The 20,514-nt window shown below is 37.8% G+C and overlaps 1 protein-coding gene across 5 annotated transcripts in view; it reads right to left on the bottom strand.

The window, feature by feature from the left end:
* The window catches only part of LOC136864086 (protein zyg-11 homolog B), a 417,362-nt gene that overhangs the window by 108,490 nt on the left and 288,358 nt on the right, over positions 1-20,514 (bottom strand). For all 5 annotated transcript variants that reach the window (XM_067140642.2, XM_067140641.2, XM_067140640.2 and 2 more), the window contains one exon: positions 17,275-17,424. In XM_067140642.2, coding sequence (XP_066996743.2) covers positions 17,275-17,424 — 150 coding nt within the window. The remainder of the gene's footprint in view (positions 1-17,274; positions 17,425-20,514) is intronic.

Genomic DNA, 20,514 nt, shown 5'->3' with positions numbered 1-20,514 from the left:
TACGTTTCTTTATTTAGAAAGGAAATTCAAATTACCAACTTTCACGTCTGTAACAGCTTCAGTTTTTAAGATGAAGTATCCTCATAGACATATTTCAACTCCTTATTTATAATTTTTTTTAAATCTTCAAAATATGGCAGTCTGCCTGCCCATATGCCACCTTAAGACACGGTCTCCAACGTGTTAATATGAATGTATCCCCAAAATTCCATTTCATTATGTCCAGTAGTTTTGGCTCAGCGATGATGAATCAGTCAGTCAGTCAGTCAGTCAGTCAGGACAAGTTACTTTATATATATACAGATTTGGTTTATCTATTTGAACACATCTATTTGAACTACTAGATAAACCAAATTTTACATATACCACAAGAACTGGAAAGTAGTTAACATCTGCTGACAAGACCAAGCTATACAATGGACTTATCCTTTTTGTTTACTGAACCCTTGTGGATATAATAACCTGTGACACAGAAGCCTTACTATATTTTAGCTGTATAAAACACTTATTTCAACTTCACACATTGCTATATCCAAACTGATTAATTATTGAACATGTACGAGGACATTTAAGTAAACAACTGGTTGTTGTAACTAGGGTTGGGCACTATGTCCCTGTTTCGGCACAAGGTGCCGGTGCACAGTTATGTTCCGCTGTTCCAGAACACCGAGTGTCAATTGTTCCGAAACATTCTCAAGCGAGCCAGAGACTGACTCGCTGTCCCATCAGAAGCGCCACTATGCACTGCCCTTCACCTACTAGCTGAACTGTGCAGCGGGCGCACGGGACGCGGGACTGTAACTGCGCAGTGTAGAGAGAACTTCGAGAGGCAACATTACATGCTCCGCGCCAGTGGGAATGCGCCTGTACGGAACGTCCTGTGTGGTGTGTGCCTGTGTGTAGTTATGGCCATAGTCCAGCATAAAGCTGCAGAGAATGTGAACGAACAGTCGGAACACTGAAATTCGCGCCCAGTAATCACGTTAAAGGCTGCTTTTAGGTTAAGATTTTTCTGGTCAATATAAAATACACATAACACGGTTACAATGGCAGTGCAGGTGTTTAAAAGTAACCAATTCAAGAATATTTTCACCAGTTGAATGTGTTGGCCTGTATTGTGAGTAATTAGTGAGTAATTAATATCTCGAAAATTTCCCTCAACACTTTCTCGGGGATTGACGTTAAACATTAATTTGGACTTTAAGGAAACTTTTAAGCCCAAGAAAATTATGGGTCGTCGCTTTGGAATTAAAAATATAACTGGATGAATACATTGTTGTACTTTCGTGCTGTTAGGCCGGGCGCACATTGAGAAGCAGTTGGCCGCAGAGCAGGGAAGAGCAGAACAGAACAGCGCGAAGCTTACGAAACTGCGAAGTGGACGCGAGCGCACATTGCCATGCAGGGTCTCGTCGGTTTTCAGAAATAACATGTTTTCTTTAGACTCTGTGATACTGGGTCATCCAATATAAAGAGGCTCTTTTTTCCTTTTTCTTCAAGCATTCGCGATTTTTCTCATTTTGTTAGTCATCTTCACAATTTCCCTTGTGCTGATGGCAAAGCGGTTATTCAGCTTAAGACAATCGCAATAAAAACAACCACCTTCGCCAGTTTACAAGACTGAACAATATTTCTATGTTACCGATGTTCGGCGTTCATATGGACTAAGCAAAGAATTTAATTCATGATTATTTTTTATATTTTTTACGTCGCACCGAGACAAATAGGTCTTATGGCAACGATGAAATAGGAAAGGGCTAGGAATGGGAAGGAAGCGACCGAGGCCTTAATTAAGGTACAGCCCCCCCAGCATTAGCCTGGTGTGAAAATTGGAAACCACGGGAAACTATCTTCACGGTTGCCGACAGTGGGGTTCGAACCCCCTATCTCCCGAATGCAAGCTCATAGCAAGGCGATCCTAACCGCACGACCAACTTGCATGGTAAATTCATTAATAGGATCACAGTGGGGGAGAGGGAAAAATATGTATTTACAAATGTACTGCTAGATTTTCATCTAGTTGTCACAAGACCCAAGATACTAAAATCAATCAACACTGACAATCTGTTGTGAACGCGTTTGCATTTATATTTGACAAGACATGATAAATGATTTTCCGTATTTATCTCTTCACATAAATGTGATGATGGATGACGGCGACGGAGGCGGCGATGATGCTCTCCATAATCAGCATTAGATCTTTGTCTTAAATTCTATATGTTGCGAGAACTTGGGTCACGGATTGTTTCATAGATATATGAGGATTACATTCTTTTGTTTGCTGTTTGTTTAACGTCGCACTAACATATCGAAGGTTTTCGGCGACGAAAGAAGGGTGGAAGATTGGGAAGGTAGCGGGCGTGGCCTTAATTAAGGTACAGCCCCAGCATTTGCCTAGTGTGAAAATAGGAAACCACGGAAAACCATTTTCAGGGCTGCCGACAGTGGGGCTCGAACCCACTATCTCCCGAATGCAAGCTCACAGATGTGCGACCCTAACCGCACGGCCACTTGCTCGGTGGATTACATTTTAGGCCTTTCTCTAAACTACCTTGTTACGCAGCGTGAATAAAATGATTTATAGCCTAGACTGTAGTGCCTTATTCCCCGAATTTACATACTGATTTTCATTAAATTCTGTTCAGCCATTTTCTCACGAACATACATACATACCTACATACATACGTACATACTGCATTGCAGTCCACATGATTCACATAGTACCTACAAAACATGGTGAGACTGAATGGCTGTGGTAATTTTCTCCTCCATTTCTTAACTAACTGCATGACACGTGCGAAAGAAACTGTGTTTCGAAGACTGCGCGTGGTAGGCGGAAGTAGGTGCAGAACCGGCCTGAAACATGTTTCGTTCGGCATAGCGAACATCATCAGCCGTTAATGTACAAAGACTTGGTCAGGGCCCTGAGCTGATGGCTGATGATGTTCGCTATGCTGAACAAAACATGTTCCATTATTTAAGACACCTCATGATTATTTTATAATTCAATGAGTGTATTTTATTGTATTGAGTAGGTGGTTGTTAATAAAAGGATTTTATAATTTTAACAAGTGGTATGTTCCGAGCTGTCAGCGGAGAGATGGCGTGGAATGACATTAGCAGACTAATAAGTTTGAGTGGCATCTTTAAAAGTAGGAAAGATCACAATATGAAGATAAAGTTGGAATTCAAGAGGACAAATTGAGGCAAATATTCATTTCTAAGAAGGGGAGTTAGGGATTGGAATAACTTACCAAGGGAGATGTTCAATAAATTTCCAATTTCTTTGAAATCATTTAAGAAAAGGCTAGGAAAACAACAGATAGGGAATCTGCCACCTGGACAACTGCCCTAAATGCAGATCAGTATTGTTTGATTGATTGTTGTTTTCTATTGAAAAGGAGGATTATATAAATACTTTTTATTTGTAAAGTGATAACCGTCAATACAGAATGAGATTTATAACATGCAACCTTAACAAGCAAAATGCACTAACTTTTTTTAAGTGAGCAATGGAATTAGTGTTGTTAGATGTGTTAAATTGTGTGTAAATATTGTAAATGCTGTTGTTTTACTAGTGTTTATACAGTAAATTTTCATGTGAAACCTTTCCTCTACAGTACAGGACAACATGGCAGCTGTTAAGGTGTGGTAGAATGCATAATATTGTAATAAATATACATTACAATGAATTTCTTGATGTATTCATACAGAACTCTTTTTTTACTCCCCTTGGAGTTTGAATTAAAAACAGTCCACTGTATAAAGAACAATATTCATTGGGTATTCTAGTTAATGAGATTGTAAAGAAAGGTTATGGTTCTCTTCACTTGGTTATGAGGATACTTAGAGGCTGTAGTGAAAATGTAAAAGAGAGGGCATATAAGTCTCTGGTAATGCCCCAATTAGAGTGTTCAGTGTATGGGACCCACACCAGGACTACTTGATACGAGAACTGGAAGAGATCCGAAAGAAAGCAGCACAATTTGTTCTGGATAATTTCTGACAAAGGAGTAGTGTTAAGGAAATGTTGCAAACTTTGGGCTGGGAAGACTTGGGAGTAAGGAAACGAGATGCTCGACTAAGTGGTATATATGAGCAAGTATAATTTGAGGGTCGACCTGTTCATTACACAAAATAATCCATTGATTATTCTCACTATCCCTCTATTTGTGGAACATGTTTCGTCCGATATTTCAACATCATCAGCTGCTACCTAATGACTAAGATTAACATTGAAACTAAATTAAAACACGGGTTCTGTTAATGATTAAAACATAAAGTGAATAAAACCTATAGCTACGACTTCTGCTTGTAGCAGTTCTTATATAAGTACACTTATTTAAAAAACAATATTTACAACTTGCCTTACGTCGCACCAACACAGATAGTCCTTATGGTGACAATGGGGTAGCAAAGGCCTAAGAATGTGAAGGAAGTGGCCAAGGCCTTAATTAATTTGCCTGGTGTGAAAATGGGTAATCACGGAAAATCATTTTCAGAGCTGCTGAGAGTGGGGTTCGAACACACTGTCTCCCGAATGCAAGCTCACAGCTGTGCGCCCCTAACCACACAGCCAACTCGCTCAGTAGGTCATAAAAGATACTTGGAAAATTTAACCATATGTAGGAAAAATGTGTAAATTTTTTGTCACTTCAGGATTTTTATCAGTTTGACGGTTTCAATGTTGACATAGTCAATAAAATCATAGGCGAAAATAAGGAGAAAGAAACTTTCTAAACTAATGTCCGAAATGCATAATAAAATAAAATCTCCAGTCTTTACATATAATGCAAATAAATTTATTCACGAGGAAGAATTTTCAAGTTGATTTTTCGACTCGTAACACTAACCATAACTTTTTCTTTAACCACAACAGAGTTAACTTATTAAACGGCCAATTTACGGGTTCAGGTATTTACAAACTTAAGTGTAATCACCTAATCAGTGTACAGCAACATACATCGGGCAGATTCATAATATTTTTTTCTTTTGTTTCCTTTTCTTCTTTTTACAAACTTTAAAAAACTACATATACATCCAAAGAGATACCTACATTCATAAGGATATACAGGGTCCATTTTATTAATAACAGTTTGAGAAATCCCCTTTTTCTACACAATATATGTAAACCCCAGTGTTAATAACATTTAACAACCACCAATCCATAGATTTCTACAAGTTTTTTCTTAAATAAGTGTACTTTTAGAAGAACTGCTACAAGCACGAAATCATAGTTTCAGGCTTTATTGACTTTAATGCTTTAATCATTGTACACTTGACAGGATAGCTTAAGTATTCCTTAAAAACCTGTGTTTTCATTTAGTTTCAATTTTAAACTTAGTCATTAGGTAGTGGCTGATGATGTCCAAATATCTGATGAAACATGTTCTATGAATGAAAGGATAATAAAATTATGTATTATTTTCGTGTACTGAAGACGAATAAGCTTCAATTGAGCTTTTAAAAGCAGGAAAGATAATAATATGAAGATAAAGTTGGAATTCAAATGGACAAATTGGGGCAAATATTCATTCATAGGGCAAGGAGTAAGGGATTGGAATAATTGGAATAATTTATCACGGGAAATATTTGATAAATTGCCAAGTTCTTTAAAAACATTTTAGAAAAGGCAGGGAGTCTGCCACCTGGGCGACAGCCCTAAAGGCAGATCACTGATGATCGATTGATTTGAACGGGCCTGAGGGTCACTTGCTGTGAAATCCCAGCGATTCATGTCAAATGTATGGGGAGGCACAGTTTAAAATACGATTTCACTTTTCAACAAAACTGTCACCGTAACTGTCAACTTGACTATAATTCTTGGCAATCGATGTATTTTATTATATTTGGGATAAGTTCCCTGGATTAAAAGGTCACAGAGACTACATCTGCATCAGAATAACTTATCCCTTATCACCCGAGGGCTGTCACATTCATCAACCAGGAGGGATTATATTATATTTACTGCCAAGTAAGCGCACAACAGTAAAAGTACGAAGTAGGATGTGCGTGTATGTGGGTTTCTCTTCATCAAGAATATTCGTCGCACTAATTCAGATGACTAATACAATCTTTAAATCACTATAACGATGATTTATTATTAAACAGCATCCTCCTTATTCAGTACATTCATACCACGCACATAACACATCATTCAACTGGGCAAATGAGGTTAGTCACAACTTTATTACTCACCAACACATGAGACTACACTTTTTAAGTTTGTTTGGCATTCAATTCTTTAATTTCCAATTACAGGCAATCATAGCACCGAGATATATTGAGCCCTTATTGAAGTGCTCATTTAATTAATCTGTCATTTATTCAAATATGTAGAGAATATTTCATTTTATTAAGTACTAGTAACTGGCAGGAAACATTATATTCAGCAGCACGTCGCAATTTCTGCAGGGAGCTTGGATCTCGGGTTTGTTTGCTTGCCAGCTAAGTTTGGAAGGTGGAATTTTGACATGAAGTATACAAAGCAGAACAGAGAAACAATAGAACTCCAACGGACAACATTTCGGATGCCCGGCGAGAGGCTAGGGTTGCCTATGGGAGATGTTTGAAGTAAGCGTCAGGTACACGATGTGTTGAGCCAATGAAACGATAGAGCCACCGCTGATATGGCTAGGCATTGGTCTAGGGAAGAGATGGCCCCAATCGAGGATACGACAGCGTCTTCGAGGACGAGTTAATAGAAACGATAACCGCGTCAGTTACCCTATTATTCGGCGAGATTCTGTGCAGGTACCATCGTAAGAAGAAGTTTTTATTTACGTGAGTGATCGTGTGGGGACTTGTAAAATTTTGTTGGAAGATGAATAGATTAAATGCAGACCGAGCAAGTTTTCTAATACTGGGAGAATGGCATTTAACTTACGACTACCAAAGGGAGAGAACAGTTCCATTTAATCATTTCAAAATGCATAGTAGCCTGCCTGTGTAAATAGTTTTCCGAGGGCATAAACTTTACAATTTCCACTCCAGCCTTTTATAAAAGCAGACATATTTGACGTAGTTACGGGGGTAGATAAGAGAAGCGGTACCGCGACTGAATGGGAACTGGTTTCACGGTCATTAGAAATGACCCCGGCTGTAGTATTCTAGTAGCCGGCAGGTTGATCTTCACCTAGTTTCTACATCGTGAATGAGGAGATGTTTTAGACGACATCCGGAAGCAGAAGCAGCAACGGAAAATACGACATCACCTTTCTACCCCTCGATGGAGACAAAAGGACTGATCCAAGTCTTTTCTGAAGGCAGCATTATCATCAATATGGCTGGCTAAAAACAAGATGGGGTCGGTTGTTTCCTGAAGACGGGCGGCAATAAGTCAATGAAACAGATGAGTACAGAGTTTTTAATGTAATTATGCGAGTGTGAACATGTTTAATGTTGCAAAAGGGGGTAGGTTAGTTTTGATATTTAATTTCAGTAGATGTAGCTTTGTGTGGAAGAACTACGTCCTATTTAAAGTAAATGATACGAAGCTTGTTAATGTAAATATAATTGTAACATAAATGTGGACCATTTGGACGAGGACGTAGCTTGCTTTCTTACATTTTATTTTGATTTAATTAGCTGAGTGGTTAGCGTCATTTCTTTTATGAGTCAGTTTCTTATTTTAGCCTCAAATATATTTTGATTTCTTTTGCTTTGATGTTTGAGACGCAGTGTACATCTCGGGGCTTAATTGTAAATGTAAATAAGGATTCAAATTAAAGTCAGGAAGGACTAGATTAATGTATTATTAATGGGAGCTCAAAGTGTATGGAAACATGCCGTCATGTTTTCTGGGATTTACTGCATGATGTGTTGAATGAGAGTGTGCAAGACAGTGGAGTGAGGAACCACGAATTTGTTAGCGTCATCTTCAGGACTATTTTGTATATCTAGGTTGTAAATTAGTAACTGATTCACGAGTTCCACGAACGCTGTTTCGTATTTCAAGTTCCGAATATTAGAATAAAATTTCTGTAAAATGTATTATTATTAATTTAATATTATTATTATCATCATCATCATCATCAATACAAGAAACTTTCCGATGTTCAAACATGATCGAATGTCAATGCGGCAATTTCTTAGTTTCAGTTTATCATATTTATTACAGAGTTGGCCACTTTATTATTCACGTTTACTTTGAGTGTGAGGGCTTTGATTCGTGACAAGTGCGGTCTTGTTTCTTTTTATGCGAGCGAATGTTAGACGACGTCCTTCATATTTCTTCTGTTTTAGGCAACTTCAGGACATAACATGTTTTTTGTGTGATTCTGAGTAAGAGGACGCGTTCCTCATCTGATAGGCCTGCATTCTCTTGATTGGATGACTTGCCTTGTGTAGACTGTTCAGCAGCGTGTGTAAAGGGTTGGACCCTGTAGTTTTGGTATTTGCTGCATTCTTTTGGGGAGACGTGGATCTCCACTTTGAGTCATTCCGCTGTGGTTTGGCGAGGGTGATATGTAGTCTACCGAGGAGAATTTTTATTTGAGCAGCCTATACTTTGTGATTTTATTGTTTCTGTCCAAGTCTCTACGGTTGTTGCAGTTGACGAGAGAGTTATATCGTGACATTTGTTTCGGATCTTCTTTTATGATATAACCGCGCTGAGGAATATTTCGTGTCATGTAATCTTTTCCAGGATACAACGTTGAATTAGGTGTTGAAAGATAAAGCCTACTCTGTCATTTTTTTATGAATATGTGTTACGTAATTTCATTTCAAGAATCCACGTTGATTTGTGTGTGATATTGTAAAGTCCACCAGTTTATTGATTTTGTGTCATGTAATTATTTTTCAGGATCCTACGTTGAACAGGAAGTGTTGCTTAAAGTATAATTATGTTTTCTTTTATTTCCATTGAGGCTTTTAGTGGATGCGAGTTGCGAGAATGCCACATGATTTTCTTGGTGAGCCCTGGAAAATATGACATGTTTTGTTTCTTTGAATGTATATATTTTGCCATTTATGTGATTTTGATTTGGTGTGGTTCCGATCCACATTGTTTGTTATGCTCATGAGATTGCTCATGGCTCGAGATGTATATATTTTGTGCGTAGGATGTTTTACCACTCAGCGTGTTATATATATTGTACAGTTAGGTTAGTTTTGTCCCCCCCTTTTTGCGCATTAGATCATGTCTTTTCTTAAGGTTAGGGACCCCACTGCAATGTCTAGTGTGCAGAAATGGGGAACGTACTCATCTACAGTTAAAAGTGTTAACAAGAAGTAAAGCCAGGAGCGTGGTGCGAGCACGCAAGCCCATGTGTTGAAATTAATGAAACTTCAAGATTTGATTTGATATGTTAAGTATGTGTGTCGGCATACATTGTAAATTTGCAATATATTCTGATTCTCAAGATGGACTTTATCATGCTGAAAAAAAAAAATATCTGAGTCATGTAAAATCTGGATCATTTGATATTTTTGCTATTTTTTAAATATATATCTTGTTTATTTTAATAAACAGATTTTCCTCCAAAACTGACGTCATGCATAACCTTGCTTTATTTGTAGTTCTTAAATGACCTCACCGTGTCCGTATTTAATTATATGTTCCCCATCAAAATTCAGGGTGTATATATTTTAGGGCATTATTTTTTCATTGTTTGGACTGAGCACGCCTGGGATCGGCTGACTAGTCTGGGGCAAAATTACCTTGATGGTAGAAACGGGGACAATATGCAATTATGGTAAACCTTATTGGCAGCAAATCAAATCACAAAATATCCATTAATAATCAGGTACTGCCTAATCCAATTAACAGAATTTTAACTAATGAAACATCAAGAGGATATTACGACAAGTAGATAACAGTCCACACTGAAGATTTTAACACAACCTTATAAGAGCAGGAATTTTTTCTTAATAAGAACATTTTAACATTCATAACATCTTTCTTGATTCAATTTTAAATGTTCTTAACTATGACATGTATGTCAATGTTTAGCAATCTACTGAAGATGATCCAATGAGGATCGAAACATGTACTTAAAAAGCAACATCATCACGTATTGAATAAGGAGGATACTGTTTAATAAATCATTGTTATACAGATTTAAAGATTATTAGTTTGGCTGTCAATACGGAAACATTTTGTGCTAATTCAGACAAGTTTTCGGCAACTATGAAATAAGAAAAGGCAAGGACTGGGAATAAATAGCCGTGTCCATAATAACAGCCCCAGTATTTGCCTGTTGTACAAATGGGGAAACTACAAAAAGCAATCCTCAGGCCTGCCAATGGTGCATTTCGAACCTATGATCTCCAGAATGTAAACTACATATATATGGCCTGTACAACACATTATGTTACAAAGTACTATAGTTTCATCTTCCCTTCGCCAACGCTAATTAGATTACACTCACTGTAACAACACTATAAACCAAGCTACACTTCCTCGTATGGAGGTATGTTGCTTTAGCCTTCATAATGTTATATCATTGCCATCGAAAGCGATATTTTTATCTGTGGGAAAGCCATGCTCATGCTTAGCCATATTTGTGTAAAGTGTAGAAGACTGACTAACGTTTAGCGCACGCACTGATGAATTTCATTGGTTGCGATAAGCGAAGAGTTGCATGGAAGATACTTCTATTTCCATTTTCAAACCAATACTGAAACTTCGACGTCTAGCTAAACACTGCCTGAACATTTTTAATGCAATGGAACATCATGCGTAACGTCTAAGGCTTAAAACTAGTCATTGCTTCTGCATTCAGCCCATAGAAGCTAAAATAACATATTAAACAAGACAGAATATTAATTTATAACAAACATTGATACTGGTCAACAAGTCCTAACAAAAACTCTAAAATGACATAATTCAACAACAGGGGATAATGACATCTTTATACAGCCAGTAAAAAACCTCAAATACGAACCTTAAGCCACGCAAACCTGTGTAGATGCTAAGCCAGATATATTAATCTAACGAATGAATACATGTATCATTTTCTTCAATTCCTTATTAATCATATTAGGCAACATGTTTGTTTACTAGTGTGCCGCACCAAGTTTGCCTTGGTGACGCACTTCTTAGAACATACCACATTCTTTGACCGCTATCGACATTTCTGTCGATCTATTCCCTGGACGTGACGTACGACTTGTTTTATCCTCGACAGAAAGCGCTTCCGGCCATCAGCCGAAGTGTCTCCCAGCAGTCTTGTGCTCACTTTCTTTGGAATAAGATCGTTAGACGGTGAAGCGAACATGGCAGTCTACAAAACAATTCACATCTTGAGATGTGAAATATTTTACTTGTGTCGTTTACTTTACCTGCCGTGGATTTATCCACTCAATTGCCCGACTCTTCCTTTGAGTTGCTATTTTGTGACTACCTAAAGGCACTGCATTCCGCCCGATTATTCAGGTAATTTTCATTTCTTGGCTTGTTATGGTTGCGTGGGCATATTAGTTATATATTTTTCTGCTAATTTCAAGTTTCATTTTACTGTAGGTTTCCATTGATTTTTGTGTGCTCTATTTCTCGTGTCATATAAACCTGTGAGGATGGAGGATGATATTGGTCTGTTGTGTGATTGTTTTGCGTGCATGTGATATTATGCTTGAGACCTACTACTTTTTATCATTCGTCGATTTCTTTCATGGCCGAGCTCTGGATGTGTGATGCTGTGTTTTGACGCTATGACTGGTATTCATGTTCGTCCATGGCGAGGCGATATGGATACGTTGTGGGCGTGCTGGTTATGATGATGTTGTGGTGATTTAAGTTGGGATGTGCCTTGCCTCGATGCGGCGATCCTTTATCATTCTTACGCATCTTGTATCGAGCTCATGAGTCCATGAAAGCACGTCTTGCTATGCGGATTACTGTATATTCGTTTTGTGTCTGGACATGCTGATTATTCTGATTTACGTACACTTCTCTCGAGTCTCTATGGTGCGTGTGTGTGTGGTTGTGCTGTCTGTCTGCCTGATTAATAGTACTCTCCGTTTCTCACAGTGTTATTTTTATTTTCTTTATTTTCATTCTTTGGGCTATTTGCTGCCCTAATTATTTAGTAACATTTGTTGTGTTCCTTTGAATGTGTCTTCTTTCATTGTTAGTTTGTTTACTCGCCTCGTAACTATGGTAACCATCTTTTATCTTTCCTTTGTTCTTTGAGATGCTGCGTATTCGAGATGGGGGATTGTTGTGATGAATCGCGTCTCTGGTGATGCTCGTTCTTATACGTGGAGATATTTGAGTTGTGATCTGGATGTATCTAATGTTTTGATGTGAGTGAAGTTCCTTTAATGCATGTGCGTTTTATTATTTCACTGTGGGGAGCGACGCGTCATATGTCATACATACGATATAAGGTGGGGCAATCCAACCGTACGTTTGGAGATGATCGGGGTTGTAAGAGGCGAATGTGGCCATGTTTGATTTGTGTTTGATGAGCCTCTTGGTATCAATTGGATGTACGAGATAGACACCTGACGTAAACCTCAGTGAGTAACATTTGTTCCCATTCATTTTCTTTTCATCTATCTTGTTTTGCCTTATGTTTATCAATAAACCTCCACATTTTTGACCCCATTCTTTCATTTACTAGGAAGGGTTCTGGGTTCTTTCCATTCCCGTTCCTCCCCTTACCCTTACTAGGCTCGAGTTCAGCTCCAGGCAGTTTTAGCCTGTTCCAGCCCTTCCACGGCCTTTTAAAGAGGTAAGTAGGTAAGTATCCACGGACCTGTCGGTGTATGTACGTGAGAGTGTGTGTGTGTGCGCGTATGTGCGTGTGTGTCTTCGGTAGCAGGTGTGTGTGTGTGTGTGTGTGTGTGTGTGTGTGTGCGCGCGCGTGTGAATGTCCTCGGTAGCAGAGAAAGTGTGTGTGTATCCCCTGTATGTGTAGGTGTGTGCGGATGACTAGTGTGATTGATGGAACACTTTACTGCTCAAAGAAGATTACCGTATATATGAGAATTTTAACTCAAGTTACTCAGGATTGGGGTTGCCAGATGTATGATTTTGCCCGGAACAATACGTTTTTTCTCATTTTTTCTGCGTACGGTGCACCCTTTAAACCGTACGCCCAATGTTCCGTTTTTTAAAATATTGCAGTTTAGACAATAGTACAGTATCAAAAAAATTGCGCGGTAATGATCAAAATATTCTGTATTCTGACCAATGATCAGTCATCACAGTTAAGAACAGCGCCCCTGGCAGTGTGATAGCGGTAGCCTACTAGTGGGCATGTAGAGCACGAGTCTCCTCCATTTTATTTTTGAGTTGCATTGTAACCAGACACAGGATGTGTGCGGTAAACAAGAAATTGCTTTCGCATAGTGTGTTATGTAAAAGACAGCTACGTTAACCACATGGAAAATTTTGAGTGATACCCGTAATGGATAAATTTATAAATAAACGAGAATGGGAAGAGAGTGATGAAGTTGAAGAGAAAGACACAAAGAAGAAAAAGGAGGTTGCAGCTGTATCATTCCGTTTGGGAAAAATATTTCCCAGAATTATAGCACGTTGTGAGTAATAAGTACAAAGCGAGATGCAGAGTGTGTACTGGAAAAGCTGGAGAAGGCTTTTCTATTAGTCATGGCAGAATAACGGATGTACAGCAACATTTCAACAGTGCTTCGCATAAGGAGAGGCAGAATACAGCACGGCATGCAACTGTATTGAAAAGCTACTTTCAGAAAAATTCTTCCGAGTCAGAAAAGGTAAGTCAACATTTTTACTGTAAGAGATGGGCCAGCATACATTTTTTTTTTACGAGTAGTCTCTAATGTAGGCCAATTTTTTCTTCCAGAAAAGTGCATCGGAACGTACGCTTGTATACCATGCTGTAAAACACCACCCAAGTTACACCAGCACAGACTGCAATATCAAACTTCTGTCAGAGTTTCCGAATTCTTCCCTAGCAAATAAAATATCATGTGGAAAGACAAAGTGTGAGGCTCTAGTGAAAGCTGTATTACGTCCATATAGTGTGGAATGTGTAACAAAAGAATTAAGAGAACACGTCTTTTTTGGTGTGGGTTTTGATGCTTCAAATAAAGGAAACCAAACATTTTTCCCAATAGCTGTGAGGTATTTCGACGAAAAACTTTACAGGTAATCCCAAGTTATACACCTAAATGAAGATCTAAATCTTACCCCAATATACGTAACACTAAAATCTACCTAATATGGTCGCAAACGACCATACTAATTACAACAAAGGCAATCCTTAATTAAATCATTAACTCTAAGGTCCAAATAGTAGTGCGCAGAATTACAGTCTTCTATTGAAGATGCAATAGAAAGTGTTATAAAAATGTCTCAACAAATTTATAACAGAATTTTGGAACATGGTTTAATGTTGTTTCAAATTTCAAGCTATAATGCTGACAACACAAATTCTAATTTTGGGGAAAAAAATTCTGTATATGAGCACCTAATGGCAGAAAATCCAAGTTTGGTTAAGTTTAATTGCTTTTTAACTAAAATTTGCTTACAACTAAATAAATCCCTAATAACTACTAAATTAAGTTACCATGTGCATTCTTAATCACCCAACATTAAGAAAAAAACAAACAAATAAAAGGAAAAATTTAGAAAGTTGCAAGGAAACTCAAAACAGGGAAATAAATACTGAATTACATTAGATTACAACCATTTTCAACTGACATAGAATTCATCCCAGCTTTACATGAATTGTGAACAACATGTAAAGACTAATGTATTATTAGTTTGAAATAAATTAAGTACCTACATATTTCACACTGATGCTGTTATATTATTACTGGTATTTGTTTGTTGATATAACCCTGGTCTTTTCTATAATCATGGCTATGGTGCCTTAATTTAGCGCTATATGGCAAGGAAATTGAAGTGATCCGTATTTGCTATCTGGAATCGAGCGACTATTCCTTATTTGCCATCCGGAAATCTGGCAACCCTACTCAGGACAGACATTCCGGTGATCTTCAAGATGATTTTATTACTTGTGGACTTCATTTCTAATTACCTTTTGTTTTTGTGTGTCCAATATTTTTAATAGAATTTTATAAGGTTGACCACAATGTGATGTATAATCAAAGTATAATATGTATCGATTAGGTGGATATTTTCCTTCAACCCATTGTAATTGAATTGAATTGAGCTTTTGTGATTTCTTTAGAAAAATGTTGCTAACTATAGTTAAGTCAATACGGATCAGTTCATGAAATTTATCACGTGTACATGTATTTATAGCCCAGTTGCTTTTGTTAATTGATATTTGAAACTGCCCCTGTGAAACAATTTTGGATGTCTGTTGAGCATTGGTGAATGAACAAAATCTGAAGTTTAAATGAAGTATGAAATGTTATGCTTTACTGACGCATGACTTAATTTATGGAGTGAATAGAGGGGAATTTTTCAGGTATGTGGGATTGTGGGTGTTATTTTGGTTGGCTTTCTTTTTTTTTTTTTTTTTTTCCAATGTGTATTTTAATTGTTTACTTTAATATTCAATATCATTATATGAACATTGTCCTGTTGGTGCAGTGTCTGCTTTTTGGATCTTCACACACTATTTCCTACAGTCATGAGGAACATTTAGTCTTGAGCCAACAATCTTAATACTCATATTCTTTGCGTCTTCCCAGTGCAGCTTTGGTCGTCCACACGAGCGTTGTCCGTTGACTCAAATGTGAAGAACTGAGCTAGCGACTCTGCTTTCATCAGGTTTTCACCATCGATTTAGATGGTGCCATCATTCGGGCAAGTTTCCAGGTATTCTGTCTTCTTGACATTCACGTGGAAACATAGAGAGAAGAAGTTGTTCCATTCCTGGACCTGGTGTTGGGAGTTCTGTACAGATGGTGCCTGTGTGCAAGATGCTATCTGCTTAAAGGGAGGTCCAAGGAACACTCCTTTGTAGGTCCCTAGTGATTGTGTTCATGACAAGGACGCATGGGACAGTGAACAAAGTAAACTGCAAGGAGTGAGCGGACAGCGCACGTCACACTGAACTGCGAGACTGATGTATGCGGGCTGTGAACTGAAGACTGTGATGGCGACAGCAAGAACAACTGTGAAGTGAGTTAGGCTGTAAGTGTCAGCTGAGGAAGAGCGTGTGATCTGTGGTGGTGTGTAAGTGTCAGTGTGGACAATTAGTGAGACTGAACACAGAGTAGAGAGAGCGTGCACTGTGTAATTGTATGTGCTGTGCCATGTAAGTTGTGTGCCTGTGTAGTTGTGTATAAGATTAAGCAACCACTAGATTTAATTAATAAATCTTGGAAGTGAACACTACCAGCTACTGTGTTTAAATAAGCACCCCGCCAACATATAATAATATTAACAGGAACCAGTGGCGAATATAGAATATATTTTTTGGGGGGGGCCAAGATTGATGTAAGGTTAGGTTAAGTAATTTTAAGAGGTCAGTCGATTTCAAACACTTTAGAAAGGAAAAAGGAAACATTGATTTGGGCTGATGCATACATACATACATACATGCATACATACATACATACACACATACATACATACATACAGTACACCAATGGTTACAAAACGAAGTCCAGGTTTCTTGGTACACTTGCAAACTTATCAAGAACTTCTTCGTCACTAACTATAATGTATCTGTGGATAGAGAGTAAAGCAAGCCCGTTAAGCCTACTTTCAGACGTGCTGTTCCTTAAGTAAGTCTTAAGTCTCCTTAGGCTAGAGAAAGTTCTTTCTACGTTTGCGATGGAAACAGGAAGAACGGCGAGTAATTTGAGAAGGGTATAAATGTTGGGGAAGAAAGTCTTGTCACATTTTTCTAGAGAACTTACAGCCATTTTGGGAAGATTTGAAGGATTTTCCTGACTCCACTTTTCTTTCCACAACATAAACTCACTTTGCACAATCTCTTTATGTGACAGATCTCCTTCGTAGAAACTAAAAGCAGCCTCCAGTGAACCGAAATCTGTTACGATACACAATTGTGGAAGGATGTTTTGTAAGGATGCAACTATTTCCTTGTGAGATTCAAAGCGTTCTTTTAGTGAGTTACAAAAATCGTCCAGGTTTGGCACATAAACTGCTAACTGTTGGCTCGGTATCTCAACAACGATCGAAAATTCCCATCATTTTGGTCCGGTTCTTCAAGGCTTATACAGTTTTCGGGGGGGGGGCAGGCCCCCCCCCCCCTTATATACGCCCCTGACAGGAACTAAGGACCTAGGAGAACTACAAGTTTTGTACATTATTTCCTGTGAAAATAGTCATTTTAATTATAAAAAATATCAAACAAATGTTGGATGTAAAACCAAAATACAAAACTGTTCATTTACCTGTAAGATTCCACAGTGCACTCAGGGTGAATTTAATAGTGATGTCAACACTTTTTGTTTGCACTTTGCTCTTCACGATGGCCAACAATTTCCTCATGTATTGTGGTTGAGCCCCAAGAAGCGATGTTTCACTCGTCGAGATCTTTGCAGCTAATTTTGTAAAAATAAACAATGAATACAATGTAGTACACCAATTCTAACAATATATTAATTGATTTGTTTACTTTCAAATCATAATGAAATTAATTAATCAGTATGCTGAAATTATTAGCATTAACACATTAATGATTATATTAATAATAAATAATCCAACTTCTTTTCCCATATTGTGGGTTTAATATAATTATTTATTGATATTGTTTATGTATTTATTTATAAAACTGCCTTCTAAACGAAGGCAGCCCCATAGTACTCTGTATACTCGCTAACAGATACTACATACAACAGCTATAGCAAATCGTACTCGTATATTCGTATTGAGATAGTGATTTAAGATTTAGCAGGATTTCTTCAGCACCATCAATAAAATATCATCTCTAAGACAGCATTGGTAATCTGAATCTCTTTCTAAAATCTTCAAACCAACCTTGCTCATTCTAAGATGATTAGGAGAACAAAGTAGTACACAAATTTATATTCAATGATTTGTTTATTTTCATATCATAATGAAATTAAGTAAACAGTAGGCTGAAATTTATAAAAGTATTCTTTGCTTGATGTACCTACCTATGCATCATGTTCATTTCCCAACTCAAATCCTCATTCTGGATCCCACAATTACACCTAGCTTTGTGTTAGTCGAGTACACTATCATGTCAATCCTCCAAGTTAAACCACTCGCAGCAAGGCAGGAAATTTCCTCTCTGAAGTAGATAACCTGCTCTTGTTGGAGATCCACTTGTTAGCCTCGGTCATTGTGTTGTACACTGCTACCACCTTACTCCTTCCAGACACAGATTTCCAAGTCTCAAACTCGCAGTTATGCAGTCCTTTCCGGAATTTGATCATAGATTACTTTTTAATTTCTAATGGTGGAGGAAAGTTAAGCTGATCACATGAAGTTTATAACTCATATTCCTACATCCTAACTGCATTTACATGTGCATTATCAGCCCTTATTAACGCTATACAGACATTACAGTGCTAGAGGATGGCTTCCCATGCAGCTCAAATTAAATTTAGCCCTCTGACATTTCTCCCTCAATACAACATACTGTTCAGGATGTCAACTGGTAAGAAAAGCAACTCTCTAACAGAACTTTGAATGATGTCCTCAAAAAAGCTGGAAATGGGCGGAAGGGTGCTTTCTGTAAGGGTTATACTAGTTCTGGCCATATATTGGGGAAGGTAGGGAACAGTGAGACATTTCAAATCAACCGCTTCCAGAGAATAATTATGAAGTGACGTTTTTGTGGTAGCATTTTGAAACACACCCCATACCCATAATCCTGTTTGCAAATGGCTGCCTTTCTTGCAAGTTTGCTTTTGTGATCCATTGTGTTTTAAGGTGAGCAAAGTATATTTACTGTGGTGTCTTCTGTAGTGCATATTTTTACTCCTGACGAGAATATATTGGAAATAATTTTCCAAATAGAAAGGGTCATCTATAGCTTTGGTTTCATGAAACATTAAATCTGTTCATGCAGTTAGGTTATGGTGGAATTAGAAATACATATGACGGTGGCTGATGAGGAACAGTGAGACGACAAGTCTTAGCGGGTAACAATGAGACAGTGTCTCACTGTTCCCCGTAAACAGGAGTTAAATTGTAATGCAACTATTATTGAGTGTCGCTTCTTAAATAATCTGTAGAGCAGAATAGGTATTCTGAACAGCATCTATTGTTGCAGATCTCAACAACATGCCGCGAAATCCAAAGAGAAAGACTCCGATAGGAAAATTTTCAAGTGAGACGATGAGCACAGCTGTTGAGCAAGTAACAGCAGGGAGGAGTTTGAGATCTGTTGCAAAAGAATACAATTTACCATTCCACACTGGCTAGATTATGTCTAGAAAAGGAAAGATAACCCTGGGGAAATTATTCGTATGACTCCAAATTACAGAATCAATCAAATTTTCACTGATGAAAAGGCTAGTCTTTCATCTTATTTAATAATAACCTCTAAAATGTTTTATGGTTTGCCAATAATCAAATGTCTAAAATTAACTTATGAAATGGCTGTTGAAAATGAAATCAAAATGCTGAAAACATGGGAAACCAATAGGATTGCAGGAACTGAACACATGAGAGGATTTCATAAATGCCTTCCTAAATTATCCCTCCATACACCAGAAGGATGCAGTCTGTCAAGAGCAACCTCTTTCAATAAACATAATTGTATGATCATCTACGACAATCTTCACATTGTCTTATCCAGGACAAATAAATATCTTCCTAACTATCTTCCTATTCAGTTGCAAAAGAAGGCGGAATTTGGAACTATAAACGATTAAAAGAGAGTCAATGTCGACCAATTACATGACAAAACGGAAGAAAGAAGATATCAGTGCTGTAGGCGTTATGGTGGTAACAACAGTGGAGGTAATCCGTCAGTTTTCGAGCATTAAATTCACCACTCATCTCTGCATGCGATAGTGAGGTTAAGTTTAACAAACTGTAACACTACATGAAACTCCCACTTCAACAACAAACCCATCTAAAAGTGTTATCACAGATAGCACAAACCGAGTAAACTCACGCCACCGCAAAAATCGACCCACACAGGCGGAAAAATCCACAGTTGCAATAAGTGAGCTCTGTGAACTGTGAATAAGTGAACTTTGTGGTAAACAATGAGGGAGATATCACATACAGGACTGCTTGAAACGAACAAAATCTATAGTGAGATATAGTGAAGAAAATTAATTTGTATATGTATTTATTGGCCATTGGCTGCAATAAATCTATTATTAATAAGTGAGCTCAAACATTTACCCCTATCACACAAACTGACTCACACAGGAGAGAAACTCCACAGTTGCATTAAATGCGGTCAGACATTCACTGATATCTATCTATATATATAAAATAACTTGTCCTGACTGACTGACTGACTGACTGATTCATCATCGCCGAGCCAAAACTACTGGACATAAAGAGATGAAATTTTGGGGATATATTCACATTAAGACGTAGGTGCTCGCTAAGAGAGGATTTTTGGATATTCCTTCGCTAAGGGGGTAAAAACGGGGGTGAAATTTTAAAATGAGTTGCTCTATATCTCAAAACTTTAAACGTTT

The sequence above is a fragment of the Anabrus simplex genome, chromosome 2 (assembly GCF_040414725.1).
Source record: "Anabrus simplex isolate iqAnaSimp1 chromosome 2, ASM4041472v1, whole genome shotgun sequence".
Classification (NCBI taxonomy): domain Eukaryota; kingdom Metazoa; phylum Arthropoda; class Insecta; order Orthoptera; family Tettigoniidae; genus Anabrus; species Anabrus simplex.
Note: the sequence above shows the minus strand (reverse complement) of the source record. Positions and strands in the feature narration are given on the sequence as shown.